The following is a 22,857-nucleotide window of genomic DNA, read 5'->3' on the forward strand; positions in this document are numbered from 1 at the left end:
TCTCTCTCTCTCTCTCTCTCTCTCTCTCTCTCTCTCTCTCTCTCTCTCTCTCTCTCTCTCTCTCTCTCTCTCTCTCTCTGTGTATTAGATTAAACTTTTTAATATAAATGTTTTGTTTAATTAAAATGAGAGAAAATTAGAAAAAAAATAAAAGGAGAGAGGAAACAAAGAGAACCATAACAAAAATATAAAATTTTAGAGAAAAAAAGAAAAAAGAAAAGAGAACGGGAGAGTCAAAAAGAAAAAAATGAGAAAATTAAAAAAAAAAGAAAAATTTTGAAGAAAATAAAAGAATTATAAAGAGAAAATATAAAATTTAAAAGAAAAAAATAAAATTATAAAGAGAAAATGTAAAATTTAAAAGAGAGTAAAGAAAAGAAAAAAAAGAGAAAAAGAAAAAGAAACAAAGAAAAAAATGAGAGAAAAAATAAAAAGAATTATAGAGATAATTATAGAGAAAGAATTTGAACATAGAGAGAATTATAAAAAATTTAAAGATAAAATTAAAAAAATAAAAAAATAAAAATAATAAAATAACTCTTTTTAATTAAAATGAAGAGAGAAATATACAAAGAGCAAAAAAAAAAAGAGAAAGAGAAAAAACAAATAAAGAGTATTATAGAGAGAGAGAAAGAGAGAGAGAGAGAAAGAAAAAAGGAAAAGAGATAAGAGAGAGGGGATAGAGACAAAGAGAAGAAAATGGAAAATAGGTAAAAGAGAATTTGATTACAGAGAAAAATATAGAGGAAAGATAAAATTTTAAAAAAATAAAAAATAAAGAGAAAAAAAGAAAAAAGAGAAGAGAAAAGAAAAAGAGAGAAGAGGAAAGAGAGAATAATAAAAAGAAAAAAAAAGAGAGAAAAAAAGAGAATAAAATTTTATTTTTAAATTTTGAATAATTTTTTACAAAGAGAAAAAGAGAGAGAGAAGAGGGTGGGAGAGAGTGTATGTGTGTGAGAGAGAAAAAAAGAAAATTTAAAATTTAAAAGAGAAAAAAGATTAAAAAATATAAAATTTAAAAGGAACAAAGAGAGGAAAAAAAATGAAAAATTAGAAGAAAGAGGAGAAAAAGAAAAGGAGGCAAGAGAGAGAGAGAGAGAGAGAGAGAGAGAGAGAGAGAATTATATGTGGAAAAAAGATAAAATTTACATATTTTAAAAGAGATTGGGAGAGAAAAAGAAAGTGAAAGAAAAAGAAAAAGAGAGAATATATAGAAAAAGAAAAATTAAAATTTAAAAAGAGAATTAAAAATAGAGAAAAAAAGAGAGGAGAGAGAGAGAAAGAAAAAAAGAAAAAGCACAAAGAGAAGAAAAGGAGAGAGAAAAGAAAAAAAATAAAAATAATGAAGAGAAAAAAAAAGGAAAAAAGAGAAGAATAAAAGAAAAGAAAAAGAGAGGAGAAAGGGGGAAGAATAAAAGGAGAGAGAGAGAAGAAAAGCAGGGAGAGAAAAGAGAGAGAGAACCAAAAGAAAAGAAAAAATAAACTAAAATAGAAAACAAAGAAAAAAAGAGAAAAAAAAGACAGGGGATTTGAGGAAGAGAGAGAAAAACGTCTGTTGAACGCTAGTATATTGTATGACAACTGGATTTCACTGTAGAGGTAGTAAAGTGAATGCCCACATGTACTAAAAACCAATCTATCTTACTTATTATCATGGCTGGAGGTTCGGTTATTTCCCAAACCTCCATTTTTCTCCCGAGCCTCCAATTTGAATTGCATGAAAGCTTTAATGCTCCCCCACGTCTTCACGTCCTCCCTCTCTCATGATGAGGATGACGAGGATGATAGATATATCGAGGCCAGGAGCTTCATTCAATCGTTCGTGCAGGTGGAAGAGGAGCTTCAAGAGCGAGCGAACGATCGTGATTGCAGGTTGCAGAGGAGCTTCAAGAGCGAGCGAACAATCGTGATTGCAGGTTGCAGAGGAGCTTCATGAGCGACGATTGAGGCTGCAGGTGGAAGAGGTTGAGGAGCGAGAGAACGATCGAGCTTCAGGAGAAGGTTCTCTCTCCTTCTCTCTCTTCTCCTCTCAGCACCTCTGTGCCCCGCCAACTCGCTGCCCCCCCACCCTCCGAAAGTCGTTGCCCCTCTCCTCTCCCCTCCGCCCTCATCCGCCTACCCTCCCACCTCCGCCCCCCATCCGCCTGCCTCCCGCCCTCTCTCTCTCTCTCTCCTCCGCCTGCCCTCCCGCCTTCGCCCCCATCGCCTGCTCCCGCTCCGCCCCATCCGCCTCGCCCCCATCCGCTCTGCCCGCACACCCCCCACGCAAGCTGACATTTACATTTCAGGTTATGGAATTCGATAGATAGATGGATACTTTAGGAGATGGATACGAAGAGAGAGGAACACACACACATCAAGAGACGAAGGGCAGGCGACAGAATCACACCAATGAGAGACTTCACAGTTTGTAATCCTTCCGATGAAGGCCCGTCGGGAGTGAAGGTCGATTTGCAAGCGTCATAAAGCCGTTGCAGAGCCATGACCGCACAGTCTCTCTCTCTCTCTCTCTCTCTCTCTCTCTCTCTCTCTCTCTCTCTCTCTCTCTCTCTCTCTCTCTCTCTCTCTCTCTCTCTCTCTCGCCAGCTATCGGTCGTTCGCCGAGGCAGATTTCCCTCTCAGAAGCCATAGATTGATGATGTCGCTTCTTCCTCGGAAAGCCATAGCCTACAAACACCATAGATCAACCCACAAATAAAGATCTAGCTACTTTGTACGACGTTTGGTGTAGACAACTGCCTGCCTCCCGCCCTCTCTCTCTCTCTCTCCTCCGCCTGCCCTCCTGCCTCCGCCCCCATCGCCTGCTCTCACTCCGCCCCATCCGCCTCGCCCCCATCCGCCTACCCTCTCTCTCTCTCTCTCTCTCTCTCTCTCTCTCTCTCTCTCTCTCTCTCTCCCCACCTGCCCTCCCGCCTTCGCCCCCATCTGCTCCGCCCGCACCTGTCGAAATTCGCCTCCGCCTCCGTGTGCGAAATTTGCCCCCCCCCCCAGACGCGATGATGATTAGTTTATTAGTTTTATGTTAATAATGTTAAATTAGTTAATCAGTTAATTGTTAATAATGTTAATGTTAAGTTAATGATTAATGATGTTATTTTATGTTAAGTTAATGTTAAGTTTATGTTAATGATGTTAAATCAGTTAATGATGTTATGTTAATGTTAATGTTAATAATGTTAATGATGTTATTAATATTAATAATAATAACTATTAACTATTAACATTAACATTAACTAATTATTATTTTTATTTTTATTTTTATTTTTATTTTTATGATAAGTAGATATAGATTATTTTTTATTATTATTATTGTTATTATTATGTTATTTACTATTATTATTATTATTATTATTATTGTTGTTGTTGTTGTTGTTGTTATTTGTTATTATTAATTAGTTAAGTTATTGTTATTATTGTTATGATAAGTAGATATAGATTATTTATTATTATTATTGTTAGGTTATTATTGTTGATTGTTGATGTTAAATTATTAAGTTATATTATTATTATTGTTGTTGTTGTTGTTGTTGTTTTGTTATTATTGTTATGATAAGTAGATATAGATTATTTATTATTATTATTGTTAATATAGTTATAGTTATTATTTTATTATTATTATTGTTATTATTTTTATTAATTAGTTAAGTTGTTGTTATTATATTATATTACATTGTTATTATTGTTATTGTTAAGTTGTTAAGTTGTTTTATTATTTATTATTATTATTATTATTATTTTATTAGTATTATTATTATTATTATTATAGTTATAGTTATTATTTTATTATTATTATTGTTTTTGTTTTTGTTTTTATTAATTAGTTAAGTTATTGTTATATTATATTATATTGTTATTGTTATTATTGTTATTGTTAAGTTGTTAAGTTATTTTATTTATTATTATTATTATTGTTGTTGTTGTTATTGTTGTTGTTGTTTTATTGTTAAGTTGTTATTATTGTTAATTGTTAATATTGTTAAGTGAATGTTAATTAATAATTAATAATGTGAATGTTAATTAATTATTATTCTTAATGTTAATATTGTTAAGTGAATGTTAATTAATGTGAATGTTAAATGTGAAATGAAATTGTGAATGTTGATGTGAATGTGAATAGTGAAATAGTGAATGTGAATGTTAGTTTATAGTTTATTTTATTGTTGTGGTATTATTTTATTTAAAGTTAGATATTATTTTATTTTATTTTGTTATTATTATTTTAGTTATGTTAATAGTTAATAGTTAGTAGTTAATGTTATAGCTAATAGTTATTAGTTAATAGTTATAATTTATTAGTAATTATGTTATGTTATGATTATGATGATATGATTTGATGTTATTATTTATTATTGTTGTTAGTTTAGATGATATGATTATGATGTTTTTTAGTTTGTTGTTAGTTTATAGATTATTTTATTGTTGTGGTATTATTTTATTTAGAGTTAGCTATTATTTTATTTTATTTTATTTTATTATTTTAGTTATGTTAATAGTTAATAGTTAATAGTTAGTAGTTCATGTTATAGCTAATAGTTTTTAGTTAATAGTTATAATTTATTAGTAATTATGTTATGTTATGATTATGATGATATGATTTGATGTTATTATTTATTATTGTTGTTAGTTTAGATGATATGATTATGATTTTTTTAGTTTGTTGTTAGTTTATAGATTATTTTATTGTTGTGGTATTATTTTATTTAGAGTTAGATATTGTTTTACTTATTATTTTTATTCTATTATTATTATATTTTATTGTCATGAATATGAATGTGAATGTTAAATAGTCAATGTGAATGTGAATAGTGAAATAGTAAATGTGAATGTTAGTTTATAGTTTATTTTATTGTTGTGGTATTATTATTATTATTATTATTATTATTATTATTGTTGTTGTTGTTATTTTAGTTATGTTAATAGTTAATAGTTAGTAGTTAATGTTATAGCTAATAGTTATTAGTTAATAGTTATCATTTATAATTTATTAGTAATTATGTTATGTTATGTTATGATTATGATGATATGATTTGATGTTATTATTTTTTATTGTTGTTAGTTTAGATGATATGATTATGATTTTTTTAGTTTGTTGTTAGTTTATAGATTATTTTATTGTTGTGGTATTATTTTATTTAGAGTTAGATACTATTATTATTTTAGTTATGTCAATATAGTTAATAGTTAGTAGTTAAAGTTAGTAGTTAATGTTATAGCTAATAGTTATTAGTTAATAGTTATAATTTATTAGTAATTATGTTATGTTATGATTATGATGATGTTATTATTTATTATTGTTTAGATATTATTAATTTTTTAGTTTGTTGTTAGTTTATAGATTATTTTATTGTTGTGGTATTATTTTATTTAGAGTTAGATAGATATTGTTTTAGTTATTATTTTTATTATATTTTATTGTTATATTAATAGTTTTATTATGTTATTGTTTTTGTTTTTATTATATTATTCATTTTATTAGTTTATTATATATATCTAAATCTAAATAATAATAATAATATCTCATTAGTTTATATGATGGTGATGATGATTGATTAGTTTATTTATATGATGATGATGATGATGATGATGATGTTTAGATTAAGATAAGATTTAGATATTGTTTTATTAGTTTATTGTTAGTTTATTGTGGTATCTAATTAGATATTATTATTGTTATTATTAGTTTACTAATTTACTAATTAGTTTATAGTTATAGTTTAAGTTTAGTTATTATTATTTATGATATGATTTATGATTATTTTTTATCTAATTAGTTTATATTTATATGATGATGATGATGATGATGATGATGATGATGATGATGTTTACATGTTTACATTAAGATAAGATTTAGATTTAGATCTTGTTTTATTGGTTTATTGTTAGTTTATTGTGGTATCTATCTAATTAGATATTATTATTTTATTGTTATCTTATTAGTTTATTAGTTTACTAATTACTTTATTGTTATTATTGTTATAATGATGATGATGACTAATTAGTTTATTTATATGATGATGATGATGATGACTAATTAGTTTATTGTTATGATGATGATGATGACTAATTAGTTTATTTATATTTATACCACAATAGTAATAATAATATCTAATTAGGTTATATGATGATGATGATGATGATGACGACTAATTAGTTTATTTATATTATATGATGATGATGATAATGTTTAGATTAAGATAAGATTTAGATTTAGATATTGTTTTATTGGTTTATTGTTAGTTTATTGTGGTATCTAATTAGATATTAGATATTATTATTATTATTATTATTATTATTACTATTGTGGTATCTAATTAGATATTAGATATTATTATTTATATGATGATGATGATGATAATGATGATGTTTAGATGTTTAGATTAAGATAAGATTTAGATTAGATTTAGATATTATTATTATTGTTTTATTGTTATCTAACTAACTAATTAGTTTTATTAGTTTATTGTTATCTAAAATGATGATGATGATGATGATTGTTGTATTGTTTATTAGTTTATTATTTGATGATGATGATGATGATGATTATGATTATGATTATGATTGTTAGTTTATTGTTGTGGTATTATTTTATTTTATTTAGATTAGATTTAGATATAATTAGTTTATTATTGTTTAGATAGATATTATTATTTTATATATATCTAAATAATAATATAATATAATATCTAATTAGTTTAGATTATGATAATTATTGTTATGATGATGATGATGACTAATTAGTTTATTTATATTTATACCACAATAGTAATAATAATATCTAATTAGGTTATATGATGATGATGATGATGATGACGACTAATTAGTTTATTTATATTATATGATGATGATGATAATGTTTAGATTAAGATAAGATTTAGATTTAGATATTGTTTTATTGGTTTATTGTTAGTTTATTGTGGTATCTAATTAGATATTAGATATTATTATTATTATTATTATTATTATTATTACTATTGTGGTATCTAATTAGATATTAGATATTATTATTTATATGATGATGATGATGATAATGATGATGTTTAGATGTTTAGATTAAGATAAGATTTAGATTAGATTTAGATATTATTATTATTGTTTTATTGTTATCTAACTAACTAATTAGTTTTATTAGTTTATTGTTATCTAAAATGATGATGATGATGATGATTGTTGTATTGTTTATTAGTTTATTATTTGATGATGATGATGATTATGATTATGATTATGATTATGATTGTTAGTTTATTGTTGTGGTATTATTTTATTTTATTTAGATTAGATTTAGATATAATTAGTTTATTATTGTTTAGATAGATATTATTATTTTATATATATCTAAATAATAATATAATATAATATCTAATTAGTTTAGATTATGATAATAATATCTAATTAGTTTTTATGATGATGATGATGATGAATTATTTTATTGTGATTAAGATAAGATATAAGATTTAGAATTTAGATTTAGATAATTTAATTAATTAATAATTAATAATTAATAGTTATAGTTTAAGTTTAGTTATTATTATTATTTATGATTATGATTAGGATTAGTTTATTATTATTGCTGTTTTTTGTTATTATTGTTGTTTTTTATTTGGATGTTATTAGTTATTAGTTTACCATTGTTTAGATGGATATTATTAGTTTATTTATGATGATGATGATTGCTGTTGTATTGTTTATTAGTTTATTGTTAGTTTATAATTTATATTTATTGTTAGTTTATACTTGATTGTTGTGGTATTGTTTTATTTTATTTAGATTAGATATATTAGATAGATAGATATATTAATATATTAATATAAGATTTAGATAGACAAGATTTACATTTAGATTTAGATATTGTTTTATTTGTTTGTTGTTGGTTTATAGTTTATTGTGGTGTTATTTTATAGTTTATAGTTTATAAAGTTAACTAATTAATTAATAGTTAATAATTATATTTTAATTATGATGATTATTTTCTTATTATTATTTTTTGTTGTTATTATTGTTTTTTATTTAGATTTAGATATTATTAGTTTATTATTGTTTAGATATTATTAGTCTGTCTAATTAATAATAATAATATCTAACTAATTAGTTTATATAATTATATAATAATATAATAATGATAATGATAATGATAATGATAATGATAATGATGATGATGATTACTATTGTATTGTTTATTAGTTTATTTATTGTTAGATTATAATTTACAATTTATTGTGGTCTTATTTTATTTAGATTAGATTAAGATAAGATTTGGATTAGATATTGTTTTATTAGTTTATTGTTATCTAATTAGTTTATAGATATAGATATAGAAGATTAGATTAGATAGATATAGATATTAGTTTATTGTTTTTGTTATCTTATTTTATTGTTGTTATTATCTTACTGATAAACGTTTTAGGATATGTGGATAGAACTATCCTTTGCCTCATTGATTGTAATTCGTAGGCCATTATTCAACTTAGAAAGCTATTGTTAATTATATTACTATTTACTTATTCGTGGTCGTGACTTTCATTATTGAGAGGTACAACTATCCTTCAGATCAACTCATTGCGATTTGTGGGGTTGGCATGGATGTAGTAACCCTTCATGGCATTAAAAATTTGTTATTGACGCTTTTAAACTTACGAGATTGTTTAGTGTGTGAATTATAGTTTCATTGGTAGGGGTGGGGCATGATTTTCTAAGAAAGGATATTGTGTGGTGTGCACCATGCAATGTTAGGTACACCACCTAAAATACCAACTCACTGATCATTGTGGCTTTGGCTTTGATCCTTGACTTTTCTCATTATGAAAGGGGGGTTTTGCATCATAAAATGGATACATCCATTGTGACAAAAAGCCTAATCTCTCAACTAGGGAGCCTTGAGAATTTGCACTCAAACATGTTCGTCGTGCACTCAGGCATGTTGGAGGATATGAAAGTTCTATTAGTTTTTTGAGAGTCATTCATCGCTTGGATGGGCTTGAGAAGCAAGTAAAGGCACTATTTCGACATCAAAGGGCTTCGATTTCTCTTGGTGAGAGCATTGATAGCCTTCTACAGAGGATTGAGAGAATTTTGGAGGAGAAATACGAAGGAAACCTTTGTGATGGGGTGAGGATACAGGATGAGCTGGAAGAAATCAAGGTTTACATGGGTGAGATATATGACCATGTCCGAAAGTATTGGCCACGTATTGGATCCTTGGATGATCATGATGAGAAGATGAAAGATCTTATTGACAGTGCTGGTCGTATAGAGGATGGCATATGTGAGTTAATTGTTCACAAGAATGAAAATGTTTCCCTTGATGTGCAACTTACTTCTTTGAAAGTTTCCCTTAATAGGTTTTCGGCAATGTTAACCCAGATGAATCACCGTGTGGGTTCATTCCCTTTCACTCGAGAGCATTGCCCTTGATGTGCAATTTGCTTCTTTCAAAGTTTATCTAGATAGGTTTTTGGCAATGTTAACTTGGATGAGTCGCCGCTGCATAAGCACATCCTTGAAAATCTCCATTTTGATGATGATTGTCTATCTCTTCCAAATTGAAAATCGCCACATACTTGATATATATAATCTTTGCAAGACTTTTTAAATGAGTTGTGTAAAGCCTTTTTAAATTGATGAAAATCTCCATTTTAATAAACATTGTCTATCTCTTCCAAATTATTAAGATTTTTTTATTTTTGATCTCATTTTGATAGTTTATATTTCCATATTTTCACCTTGGTATGCATTCATCTTTGAGCATCGAACATCTTTGGATCTTTAACACATTCGAGCCTTTACCAAGACCTATGTATGGATCTAGACGAATGAACATCCATTAGTAGGGCTTGCATACAAAGAGAGAGAGAGAGAGAGAGAGAGAGAGAGAGAGAGAGAGAGAGAGAGAGCACTGTGTATGTGTGTGCTCATGCATGATTATTTACACGTATTCATGCATGACTGTTCTCCTGGCTTCGAGTCCAACACACTTTCGATTTAGGGTTTTTAGTTGGAAATGTGTTTGTCTTCAATGGCTTTGAGATTTCTCTATTGGGACTCTTATACTCTATGGAAAGTTTCGTGCAGTCATCATGGAACAAAGCAAAGCTATGGACGATGTTCCAGACATAGTGCATTCGACTCCATTGAATGCAATTGATTTGGTTGAATCAAATAAAGCAGCGACAACATCATCTCTTCGACACTTGCCTGCTTGGAGCCGTTCGCATGGGTATGGGAGATAGTTATTATTCTAATAATTGTATTTTCACCAATGTTTTTTTTTTTTTGGAGATCGTCATTTGTGTATTTTGTTGCAGCCAAAATGTGGAGTTTAATAGAGTGAATAAAGTCAATGTGCGAAAGATGAAAGAAGTGGCGAGGCAACAGGGAGGGCATGTTAGTAAATCCACAAGGACATCAATGATCCGAAGAAACACAAAGGCTGCTTCAAGTTCTTTGGAGTTTAAATGCCTCGAGACCAAGATGAATGAGTTGATGGAATTGCAAACAAGTTTATCCACACGTGTCGATCATGCACTTGCTATTTACTCTGCAGAGTTGCATGAACAAGCTAAGGGTTTGTATGGTGTTGTGTGCGAGACAAAGCACACCCAAAGTGTTCTTCAACAAGTCTCGAGTGGTTTGGATGGTGAAGTGAGGGAACTTTCAGCAATTGTCTCTGAGATAAGTAGGTTGATGAATTTGTTGTTGAATGATATGTGGGCATCGTTTTGGGGGCATGGAGATGACCGCGAGCCTATGATTTGCCAGAGGGATTGTCGACTACCGTTTTTGCAGTTCCAAATGAATGTTAATAGGTTCAATGCCTTGCTACAACAATTGAGTCGTCAAATGAACGGTCCCAATTGAGAAGGATTTGCTTGGCTGAGGCTTATGATCTATTATCGTCTCGCTTATATCTTGCTTGGAAGTGCTTGGATCAATGTTTTTTTTGTAATGATGTGTGCTTCCTTTTTGTGAAGCTTATATTGGTTTTAATGTAACGATATGATACCTCTTTCTTGAGGTTTGATCTGCATAAAGAATTCTATGGTCTAATTGTAATATTCTCTCTCTCTCTCTCTCTCTCTCTCTCTCTCTCTCTCTCTCTCTCTCTCTCTCTCTCTGTGGTGTTTGGTTCAATTTATTGGGGGTGATGCATTCTTCTCTCTTTTAAAGAGTTTGTAAGCATTGATCTATATCTATAGTTTATTTATAGATATAATTATTATGTCTTGCAATCTAGAGAGAAAACTTTATTGATTTTTGCAATGTAGTACGTATCAAAGAGTAATATTTTTTGTAAAATACGTTTCAATGTCTAGGAACTTGCTATGGATTGGAATAAGATTGTGCATTCTCTCTTTTCAAGAGTTTGTAAATATTAAGTACATTTTTATTTTTAAGTATATTGTCTTGCAATCTATAGAAATACTTATTATGTCTTGCAATCTATAGAGAATAGTTCATTGATTTAAAAATCCTAACGTTTTATAGTTTATTGCGCATTCATGTTGAAGAGTGATGTTTGGGTTTGAGTTGTAGGTTGGGGGATCGTGCACCAGTTGGATATAGCTTTTTTTTTGTCTTTGGGTTAGATATATCCAATTGTATAGAATATATAAAAATATATGATGATTCTAATTTTAACTACTATTGTTCCTTGCACGTAGGAGGATTGTGCTGATTTAAATTGTCGTAGTATTTTTTGGATTATGTGATTCTAGATTGATTCTACTTTTAAGTCTTTTTGAAAATACTAATCCCAATCAAGTCTCTCCTTGAAAGAATGCATGTTTTCTCTTGATGTGCAGGCTTTGTGAGAATCCAAACAATATGGGACTAAATAATCAGAGAACTAGCAGGGATTATGTGTTGCGTATTCATAGGCGTAGACTCAACTCTACATGATATAGACGACGACAGATTTCTAGGCTTAGGGCTCAAATGGCAAGACATGGCCGGAGAGGGTATAAAGAGATGTGTTCTACTATAGTTGAGTGCCGGAACGTTTTGCAAGGAGGGGCTCTAAATCATGATAGTTTGATTCGTGAGAGACTTCACAGCTTGATTGAGCAGCAATTTGCTAATTATTATAATTGTGATGCTGAAAATCACCAAAACTTAGGAAATGCTGTGATTAATGAGTCACGTGTCAATAATGCACCAATCTTTAGTGCTCGAAATGGAGGTTTTTGCTCCATTTTACATGCTTTGCCTCCAATGGATATTCATCCTGCAACTACAATATTGCTATTTCAAGGCCCGATTGTGCATTCCATGGGGAGTCTTTCTGAGATGTGTGAGCGATGTTCAGCTAAATTGTGGAGATGTGAGGCTCAAGTACAGGGGTCAGTTTTGTTTGGTAAACATTGTTGTCGAAATGGAAAAGTAATGTTGCCATAGTTGCAATATCCACCACAACTATTGCATGATTTGTTGTTGCATGGTATGCATCCTCAAAGCAGAGTATTTAAAAATAATATACGAGCATATAATAGTGCTCTTGCATTTGTGTCGCTTAGTGCCAATGTTGATGAGCTTTTGCCTGTTGTGGAAAATTCTTATACCTTTAGAGTGCATGGCTCCATTTATCATCGTATAGACTCTTTGATTCCTAATGTGCAACGACAAGAAAGGCCAAGATTTGCACAACTTTATGTTTATGATACTGAGCATGAGTTATCTAATCGGTTGGATGTTATGTCTAATTTATTGCCAAACTTGCTTGGGGAGCTTCAGTCTATGATGTATCAACACAATGCATATGCACAAGCTTTTAGATCCGTGGGTATGCAATTGCAAAACAATCCCTTGCATGATTTGAGAATGACTATTTTTGGGGTTCAACATACTAATAGACAATACTCAGCTCCACTGGCAACTGAGGTTGCGGCTATCATGCCAGGATAAGGCGATGAGAATACTCTTGACCGTTGAGACATACATGTTTATAGTCGGGATGGACGATGTATTGCTATTTCAAACTTGCATAGGGCATATATGCCAATGCTATACATCCTTCTTTTTCCTATGGGTGATGATGGTTGGCATGTAAAGGTACCTTATAGTGGTGTTAATGTCCCAATTAATATACATGGATTATCTAATAAGGACTGTGTTACGCAGATGCAATTTTATGCATTTCAACTACAAGTGCGTGAGGACACTGAGGTGTGCATGTTGCGAAGTGGCCGATTGTTGCAACAATTTATTGTTGATGCTTATTATAGTATAGAGCAATGTAGGTTAGCTTAGTGTCGTCAAAATCAATCAGTTTTACGCTCGGAAGTTTATAAGGGCTTAGCAGATATGGTGGGAGTGATGGATGATGGGCCAATGGGGATTATTGGTACCTCTTTTGGTAAAAGGGTGATTTTGCCGTCTTCTTTTACTGGTGGGCCAAGACACATTTATCAGTTGTATCAGGATGCCATGGCTATAGTGCAAAGTAAGGGAAAACCTGATCTGTTTATAACGATGACATGTAATCCAAAGTGGTTAGAGATAACTAATGCTTTGTTACTTGGACAGACTGCTTATGATCGTCTGGATTTGACTACTCAGGTATTCCATTAAAAACATGCTGATATAATGCATACATTGTTGAAAAGGAATCTGTTTGGAAATGTTGCAGGCTATGTTAGTGTGATTGAGTTTCAAAAGCGGAAGCTACTACATTCTCATACTTTGCTAATTTTGGAGCACCCTTTTAAACCCTCTGAAGCATGCCATTATAATAGATTTGTTTGTGTTGAGTTTCCTGATAGAGAAAAGTTTTCAGCTTTGTTTAAAACTATCTCAAAATGCAATGTCCATGGTCCTTGCGGTGTAATGAATCCCAAGAGCCCTTGCATGCACAATGGTCGATGCACTAAAAAATTCCCTCGAAGATTTGTGAATGTAACAACTGTTGATAGCTCTGGCTATCCTGTTTATAGAAGACGAGATGATGGAAAGACAGTCACAATAAAGGGTAATACTATTGATAATCGATGGATTGTTCCATACAATCCGTACTTAAGTAAAAAATACAATGCACATATAAATGTTGAGGTATGCTCAATACTGGCAGCTATCAAGTATTTGTATAAGTATATATACAAGGGACATGATCATGCAACGATTAAATTTTCTGTTGGAAACTTAGGGTTAAATGGTATGACCTTTCGTGAAGTAGATGAGATCGAGAGTTATTTAGATGCACGGTATGTTTCTGCTTCGGAAGCATGTTGGCGAATATATGACTATGCATTACACAATGAGAAGCCTGATATACAACGGTTGCAGGTGCACTTGCCTGGTGAGAATTATGTGGTGTTTCAAGATACAGACAATATATCAGATGTTATGCAGAATGAAGATATCAAGAAAACTACTCTTACGGAATGGTTTGTATGCAATCGTATTCATCTAAAGGCTGGAGCTATTCGGTATCAAGACTTCCCGGTGTATTGGGTGTGAAATGCGCAAAGAAAGGTATAGACAAAGAGAAAGCGTGAAAATACATGTGATCGAATATACTTTGTGCCGCCCACATCTGGTGAGCGTTATTACTTGTGAATGCTCTTGACAGTGTCTCGAGGATGTATGTCTTTTGATGATTTGCGTACTGTTGGCAACGTGGTGTACAACACCTTTAAGAAAGCCTGCATTGTAAAGAGCATGTTAGAAGGTGATGATGAATGTATTGTGTGCTTGGAAGGGGCTGCATCTGTACAAGTTGCTACCCAGTTGCGTACTTTGTTTGCTGCAATCTTGGTCTTCTATGAGCCTGCACAGCCTAGTTAGCTCTGGAATAGGCTTATGTCACCAATGGTGGAGGATATTTTGTATAAGTTACAGCTAGAGCATGTGCATATATCTTCTGCAGTTCTACAACAAGAGGCATCAAAAAGGGCTTTATTGCATCTTCAAGATCTTTTACAACAACATGGGCGAAGATTGTCCGACTTTGATGGATTGCCAGAACCTCATCGAACAGATTCTCAATTGTGTGCTAATCCTCTTTTAGAAGATGAATATGCATATGATATACTGGAGCAACGTAGAGTTTGTGTTTGTATGGAGACAATGTTGAATGATGAACAGAGGATTGCATATAATGCAGTTATAGGTGCCATTGGTGAAAACTTTGGGAATGTTTTTTTTTTTTAATGGTCTCGGTGGGTCTAAAAAGACATTTCTTTACAAGTGTTTGCTTGCTAGGTTGCGCAGTGATGGTCATATAGCATTGGCAACGGCATCATCTGGCTTGCTGCTTTGCTTCTGTAGGGCGATCGTACTGCACACGCAAGATTTAAAATTCCATTGGATCTATGTAATCGATCCACCTGTAATATTCCTGTTCAAAGCGATCTTGCTCAACTGTTTAGACAATCGAGCCTTATTTTATGGGATGAGGCTCCCATGATGCACATGTTTGCATTTGAAGCTGTTGATAAAACTTTAAGAGATATTATAAGCTGTGATAAACCATTTGGTGAAAAGGTTACTTTGCTTGGGAGTGATTTTAAACAAATCTTGCCCGTCGTGATAAAGGGCTCCCGTGAAGTTATTGCTAATGCGACACTATGTTGCTCTCATTTATGGCAGTATATTAAAGTGCTAAGGTTGTCTGGGAATATGAGGATATCAACTGCTGGTGGTATAATGAATAATGGATTTGTTGGTTGGATTCAAAGGATAAGATGTAACTTATCATAATTCTTAGTAATACCCACTCCATCCCTTATCCTTTGAATCCAACCAACAAATCCATTATTCTTTATACCACCAGCAGTTGACATCCTCATATTCCATCTAGCATGGTATTGAAAGGGTACTCTATTGAAACCTTGGTTAATAGTATGTACAGTGAAGTATCCGCAGTGAGAGACTTTAGGGCATATTTTAGTGAGCGTGCTATACTTGCAACGCGGAATACAGAGGTGGCTTCTTTGAATCATTGTGCATTGCAATCGATGCCAAGAGAAGTTATATAGTACTATAGTGCAGATTCAATTGCAAAGACGGGTGATAGCTCATTTTTATACTCTGTAGAGTTTTTAAGTACACTGGATCTTGGAGGCGGATTTCCTCCCCATCTATTGTTGCTAAAGATAAATGCACCTATTATTTTGCTTAGGAACTTAAATCCAGCAAAAAGTTTGTGTAATGGTATACGGTTGATGTGTAAGACATTCAATAAAAAGGTGATAGATATTAAAATAATAACAAGGACAAATGTAGGGAAACAAGTTTTTATTCTTAGAGTCACTTTTATTCCTAGCACCTTGCAATTTCCGTTTGCTCCGAGGCAAAGGCAATTTCCTATTCGATTGGCCTTTGCTATGACGATCAATAAGTCGCAAGGCCAAACATTGTCTATTATTGGTCTTTACTTAAAAACACCAGTATTTACACATGGACAATTGTATATTGCATTTTCAAGGGTGAAATCCTCATGCAGTGTGAAGGTGTTATTGAATAAAGATGGAAGCATTGTGCATGTCACAACAAACATTGTGTACAAGGAGAAACTTCAAAAGATGCAATGAGGTGCATTGCTTTTTTGCAAAGATGCATACAGAGATGAATTTTTTGGAGAGTAGAAGATATGCTTGCATTTATTTAGAGATGTATCTTTTGAATTTTAATGGCTTTATAATCTTTGCTTAGTGTGTAGGTGAGATAACCTCAAAGCTGTATTCGGTTGGCATATACTCAATGGTAATTGAGTATATATTCCCTACAATGTATATAAGTGTTTGCTTGACTTTTGCAAATGCCTACTCCAAGCTAGGGTTATTATCCAGCTTCTGAGTATCAGAAGAAACTGCAGTGTAACTTGCGCGCAGTGACAACAGATGATATTATAAGAACGCTTACAAGGGTCATTGAGCGTTTATATGATAATGTAAACATAGAGATTTTACTTCCAATCTTTATTGAGGTTGTGCATTGTGGATATACTCAATGCTTTGGAGTGCATATGGATGAAGCTGAGTAAGATAAGAGGTTTCGACGATCTCACATTCCGAGAAGGTGACCGACGTATGAATTAAAGGACCTCAATTGTTTTGTGACACTACATCAAGCTGTGACAATACCTACCAAGTGGTTTACAAGTGTTAAGCCAATTATTATTATTTTAATGTTAAGTGATCTTTGTCAATTGTTGGATATGCTCATATTTACATTGTGAGCTTTTAAAATTTTAAGCACAAAAAAGAGAAAAAAACTATTATATCCCCTGTACCATCGCCGAGTCGAAGAATAGCAATGGGGCTTACTTCTCCTGCGCATACTGTGTTGAAGAATGGAATTTTTCCCAATGATTCTTCAAAGAAAAAAAAGCTTCATTTTGGTTAGGTCCAATGAAAAATTTCAACATCTTTGTATCATTAAGATGTAGATGTATCTATATCTATTTATCATAGATATAATCAAAAAGTGATACTTCATGATTTGTTAATACTTGGATTTGTAATACATATTTTTGGCTCTAGAGCAAGGTTTGGTTTTGGGCTTTGCTTCACCTATCTGTATTTGATGCTTAAATATGATTACACTTTGTGGTTCATTTTAGCGAAACAATGTTATTTCTAATTGTAATATCAAATGATCATGTAGAGCTACTTCTAGCTATTGTGCATAGCAAGTATAATTGTTTTAATGTTAAGTCCCATGTACCATCAACAAGACGAAGAGTGGCGATCGGACTTGCTTTGCCTGGCCATACTATATTGAAGAGTAAAAATACTATTATATCCCCCATACCATCAACAAGACGAAGAGTGACCATGCTATGTTGGAGAGTGAAAAACTTCTCAATTATTTCTCAAATAAATAAAAGCTTCGTTTTCGTTAGACCCTATGGGAACTGTAAATTTTTTTATAACATTTGGATTTTTTTTTATAACATTTGGATGTTGTTACATAGGTACAATCAAAGAGTAACACTTTGTGGTTTGTTGATACTTGAAATTATGGTGCAAGATTATTGATGCAATCTCTAGAAAAAACTTTGGTTTCGAGCTTTGCTTCACCTATGTGGATTATTAATACTAAGAGTTTACATGCAATGCTTGAACAAACTTAAATTTATAGTGTGGCTCATATATCTTTTATTTGTGGTTCATTTCACCGTAGAAATGTTATTTCTCATTGCAACATTAAAGGATACAAGAAGTTTCTAATTGTTATGCAAAGCAAGTATAAATACAAGTCTACAAGTTTGGTGCATGGTCATTGCATGTATATACAAGTCTATGTACTCCTTGATGCAAATACATATTTAGCCTTTTATACATGTGTAAGAGAGAGAGAGAGAGAGAGAGAGAGAGAGAGAGAGAGTGATTGAGTGAGTCTGGATATAAAGGAAGGAAGTGTAAAAGGGATGAGAAATAGAGGGGTTGTGAGTAGAGGAGAGTAAAGCATGTAATGATGTTTTTGTGATAGCATTATCCACTGTGCGATAGGGAAGTGAAGCTGCCGTGCAATAACACAGCAGCTTCACTTCCTTCACAGCGTTCCTAGCGCGCAAAGCGCACCAAGAACGCTAGTATATATTATAACAAATAGATTTACTGTAGAGGTAGTAAAGTAGTTCATGGAATGACTCCTTTTGTTTATGCCCACAAGTACTGAAAACCAATAAATAATATGACAAGTAGACTCACTATAGAAGCAATAAAGTGATTCATGAAATGACTCCTGTTTATAGAGATTGCCTCTATTACCTAATTGGCCAGATACATTGCATGATTGGATAATGCAGGATGTTTATGTTCCCACTATTCGTAGTTAAAACAACAAAAGGCAGGATTGGTCCGATGCTTGCAGTATTATATGGCCACTTGGCTATTGTACCACAAAGAAAGGAATGTCGTAGGAAATAGTAACAAACCTATCTCCGAATGCGAGGAGTGTGCAATGCTTGAAGAATGTAGAAATCCAAGAGACTAACAAGCTAACAGAAATGACCAAGCCTGGGGGAACATCAGCGTCCGGACAGGCAACAGATGCAGTGAAGCCAAAACAGACCCACAGGCCCACGACTGGCGGGGAACCAGCAGTGGCAGGTAAGTCGGAACGTGGCAGAAAGCCCATGTGAACTGCTCTAAGCCTCTAAGACGCTAACATAGGACGGAATTGAGATACATGGCAGAAACCGTATGGCAGAACGAATCTTGGAGGTACTGTTAAGCAAGAATGGATGTTGCGAATCGCGATACTTAAGACAACGGACTGTCCGTAAAGCAAACATCTTCAGGGGAAGTAAGGTCAATTATTCAGCCCATTACCCACCCCCAAGTCGGCGTGGGCAACATTATCTTCATAAATCTGGTTTCAACTATATTGTTTTAACTCCCATACATGCACAGGATTCACCCAAAGACCCATTCAAAACCACATCAAATTTGAAGAAAACTTCTAAAATAAGCAGTGCGGCTTGAAGAATGCCTCCAAATGAAATGGTCACCAATCACCTTGCATCTAATTCAAAGGCACTTCCAATCGGCATTGATTGCTACTCAGACGAAAGTAAACAGACAAGAAGACGGACACGGACGTGGTATCGGACAGACACAGAAACGGACATAGAAAAACCTCTAATACTCCTCTCCGTTCTCCCCATCGTCATCGTCGCCACCTTCTGCGCCGACTTCCTCGTAGTCTTTCTCGAGTGCAGCGAGGTCCTCGCGGGCCTCGGAGAACTCCCCTTCCTCCATACCCTCGCCGACGTACCAGTGGACGAAGGCGCGCTTGGCGTACATGAGGTCGAACTTGTGGTCGATGCGGGAGAAGACTTCGGCCACGCTGGTGGAGTTGGAAATCATGCAGACGGCCCGCTGGACCTTGGCAAGGTCCCCGCCGGGCACCACGGTCGGGGGCTGATAGTTGATGCCGCACTTGAAGCCCGTCGGGCACCAGTCCACAAACTGGATGGTTCGCTTCGTCTTAATGGTCGCCACAGCCGCGTTCACGTCCTTGGGCACGACATCCCCCCTGTACATGAGGCAGCACGCCATGTACTTGCCGTGCCTTGGGTCGCACTTCGCCATCATCGACGACGGCTCGAACGCGCTGTTCGTGATCTCCGCCACCGACAGCTGCTCGTGGTACGCCTTCTCCGCAGAGATTACCGGCGCGTAGGACGAAAGCATGAAGTGGATCCTCGGGTATGGCACCAGGTTGGTCTGGAACTCGGTCACGTCCACATTCAGGGCTCCATCGAAACGGAGGGAGGCCGTCAGGGACGAAATGACCTGCACGTAAAAGCCCCAACTACTAAAAGAAGAAACAAATAGTGCTCACATAACACCCCAGTCAGGTCCAATTAAAGAAAAATCTACTCGAAACGTACAAGCTATTACTTAGAATTGACTAGGCTCTTCAACCTTAACTACAAGTCCAAGGTTTCTTCAATGGTTTTATGAGAGAGGATACCGCTGGGATTATAAGATCAGACACTACCTGTGACACAAGCCTGTTCAAATTGGTGTACGTCGGTCTGTCGATGTCCAAAGAGCGCCTGCAGATGTCGTAGATTGCCTCATTGTCTAGCAGAACAGCCACATCAGTGTGTTCCAAGAGAGAATGAGTAGACAGAACGCTGTTGTAAGGCTCCACAACAGAAGTTGACACTTGAGGAGATGGATAGACGGTGAAACCGAGCTTGGACTTCTTGCCGTAATCCACAGAAAGTCGCTCCAAGAGTAAGGATCCGAGACCTGATCCCGTTCCACCTCCAACAGCGTTGAAAACTAGGAAGCCTTGAAGCCCCGTGCAATTGTCTGCCAGCTTGCGGATCCGGTCCAGGCAGAGATCAACGATCTCCTTGCCAACTGCAAATGCCAATATCGGGCGAAATTTTATAAAGATACCTTAAATTTTCAGATTCACACAAAAAAACTCCTGGATCATCTTCTACCTCTAAAATCTTCAATTTCAAAAAGACTTGTGCATGATATTTGCTAGATCTGCTTGTGGCTTTACCACAATAGCAAAAGAACAATATTACATCGCAGAGAGAGGCCCATCAGTGTAACTATGACATAATAGGCCATCAAGCACCCTTAGGGTGTCTGCCAGAAGACATTCATCATTGGGCCTCTCCTAGCTCTCTCCGCGTCCCAAAAGTATACAAACTTCTGTGGATACAGCTAACGCGAAAATAACTTACTAGTATAATGACCACGGGCAAAGTTGTTGGCAGCATCTTCCTTGCCACTAATCAGCTGCTCCGGATGAAAGAGCTGTCTGTAAGTGCCAGTGCGCACTTCATCGATAACAGTAGGCTCCAAATCTACAAACACTGCACGAGGAACGTGCTTTCCAGCGCCAGTTTCACTGAAGAAGGTGTTGAAAGCATCATCCCCTCCTCCTATGGTCTTGTCGCTAGGCATTTGGCCGTCAGGCTGCAGAAATCCAGGGGTATTCACGATAAGTGACGAGATCATGACTCATTCTCTACAATTTCCATGATCTGCGCTGCTAAGTTCCCCTAACCCAAAACCCATCGAATGGCACAAACAAACGAGAGTGTCTTGCACTTCGGGAATCTAGATTGCACTTGCTAAAATAGATAATCTAGTCATACTTAAGACGGCCAGAGATTTCAAGATCCAAATACTCAGGTGACTAAGCACACGTCGATGCCAAAATTTAAAATGCATTGCCTAAAGAGCACAGAAGAAGTTTGTGGTGCATTGACGACCAACTCAACTTGCCTAAGATAATCGACGTGCATTGGACAATCGAATGCTAAAAACGCGATCCTACCCAAAATCCAACGGATTTGTGCGCCAAAAATCAAACCACCTACCGAGGCTACAACCATCGACGGACCTCAATGCCTGATCTACAAGGTAAAATCGTAGAACAGCAGGAAGAGCTTCGGAAGGAACCTGAATGCCATGCTCGAGACAGTAGAGCTCCCAGCAAGCGTTGCCGACCTGGATGCCAGCCTGGCCAATGTGGATGGAGATGCATTCTCTCATGGTGAATGAGGGGGGTGGATCTTCGAGAGAGGCGTGTGCAAAGACGCCTTCGCGAGGAGGGAGAAGGGAGGAGATGGAGAGAGAAAAGAGGTAGGAGATATCTGATGAGAGAATGGGAAGGGACGGGACAGGAGAAGGCCATCTTTATAGAAGACAGGAAACCCTAGATCGAGGAGACAGAGAAGCTTTCACTTGTGCCCGGTTTCACGTCTTTTTTACTCGAAATCATTTAAAGAAAGCTGCATTTTTATCTTTGCGTCGATTTCAAACTTCGTCCCGCCCCAACGGACGTCTCCGGTGTGCTTGAGGTGCCTTCAATTTGGAGGTCTTTCATAATTGTTGGGCGAGGCCTGATTTTTGACATGCTACCTTCCCTGCGTCTCATTCCAAATTCGAAGGGCAGCATTCATGATGATCAAATTCCTCGATGCGACTTCTGGTTTTACTGATGTGGATCTTGTAGGTATCTACGCTTTCTAGAGGCTACTAAAGAGTTTACATGGCATAATAAACATCAGTGCAATGCAATGAGTGATCATGGTGGATGGCGCGTTCCTCTCAGAAAGCATACATTGAGATCAGACGAGTTTTTCTTTCATAATGCGAGAAAATATATTGATTGGAATAAGATATTTACAAAACCCTTCTCGTCAAGGGTACTAGGCGATCCGCACCTAGAGCGCCGGGGCAGGCTCGATTTTCGCAGTGAGGGCAGGGCTGGACGCATGGCACCCGCCCCCGCGTTTCTTTGTGGGGAGGTTGGGGGCTGCCACGTGGCACCCGCCCCCAACCTCCCCTTAACTAATAGTAAAGATTGACGAGTTACAAGGCGCATACTCCTACGCCAATAACTAAACCACTGTCTTCTTAAGGCATACATAAGCCACCT

The 22,857-nt window shown here is 34.6% G+C and overlaps 1 protein-coding gene across 1 annotated transcript; it reads right to left on the reverse strand.

The window, feature by feature from the left end:
* Positions 1 to 19,361: 19,361 nt before the first annotated feature.
* LOC148020662 (tubulin alpha-2 chain) lies at positions 19,362 to 22,101 on the reverse strand. Its single transcript, XM_087698457.1, has 4 exons — positions 21,876 to 22,101; positions 21,152 to 21,386; positions 20,443 to 20,813; positions 19,362 to 20,234 (listed from the first exon to the last, which is right to left on the reverse strand). Exons 1-4 carry the CDS (start codon positions 21,966 to 21,968, stop codon positions 19,578 to 19,580), a joined length of 1,356 nt encoding a protein of 451 aa, XP_087554583.1. The 5' UTR covers positions 21,969 to 22,101; the 3' UTR covers positions 19,362 to 19,577.
* Positions 22,102 to 22,857: the final 756 nt, after the last annotated feature.

The sequence above is a fragment of the Lygodium microphyllum genome, chromosome 18 (genome assembly GCF_053477565.2).
Source record: "Lygodium microphyllum isolate KBCC chromosome 18, Lygodium_microphyllum_v1.1.10, whole genome shotgun sequence".
In the NCBI taxonomy this organism is placed as follows: Eukaryota; Viridiplantae; Streptophyta; class Polypodiopsida; order Schizaeales; family Lygodiaceae; genus Lygodium; species Lygodium microphyllum.

Bases quoted from the DNA above. Each gene is read 5' to 3' on its own strand.
- LOC148020662 (XM_087698457.1), bottom strand. From the start codon at position 21,968: ATGAGAGAATGCATCTCCATCCACATTGGCCAGGCTGGCATCCAGGTC. The intron at 21,387-21,875 runs GTTCCTTCCGAA...GGATTTCTGCAG, and splicing joins GTCTCGAGCATGGCATTCAG to CCTGACGGCCAAATGCCTAG. The intron at 20,235-20,442 runs GTAGTGTCTGAT...TTTTACGTGCAG, and splicing joins TGAACAGGCTTGTGTCACAG to GTCATTTCGTCCCTGACGGC.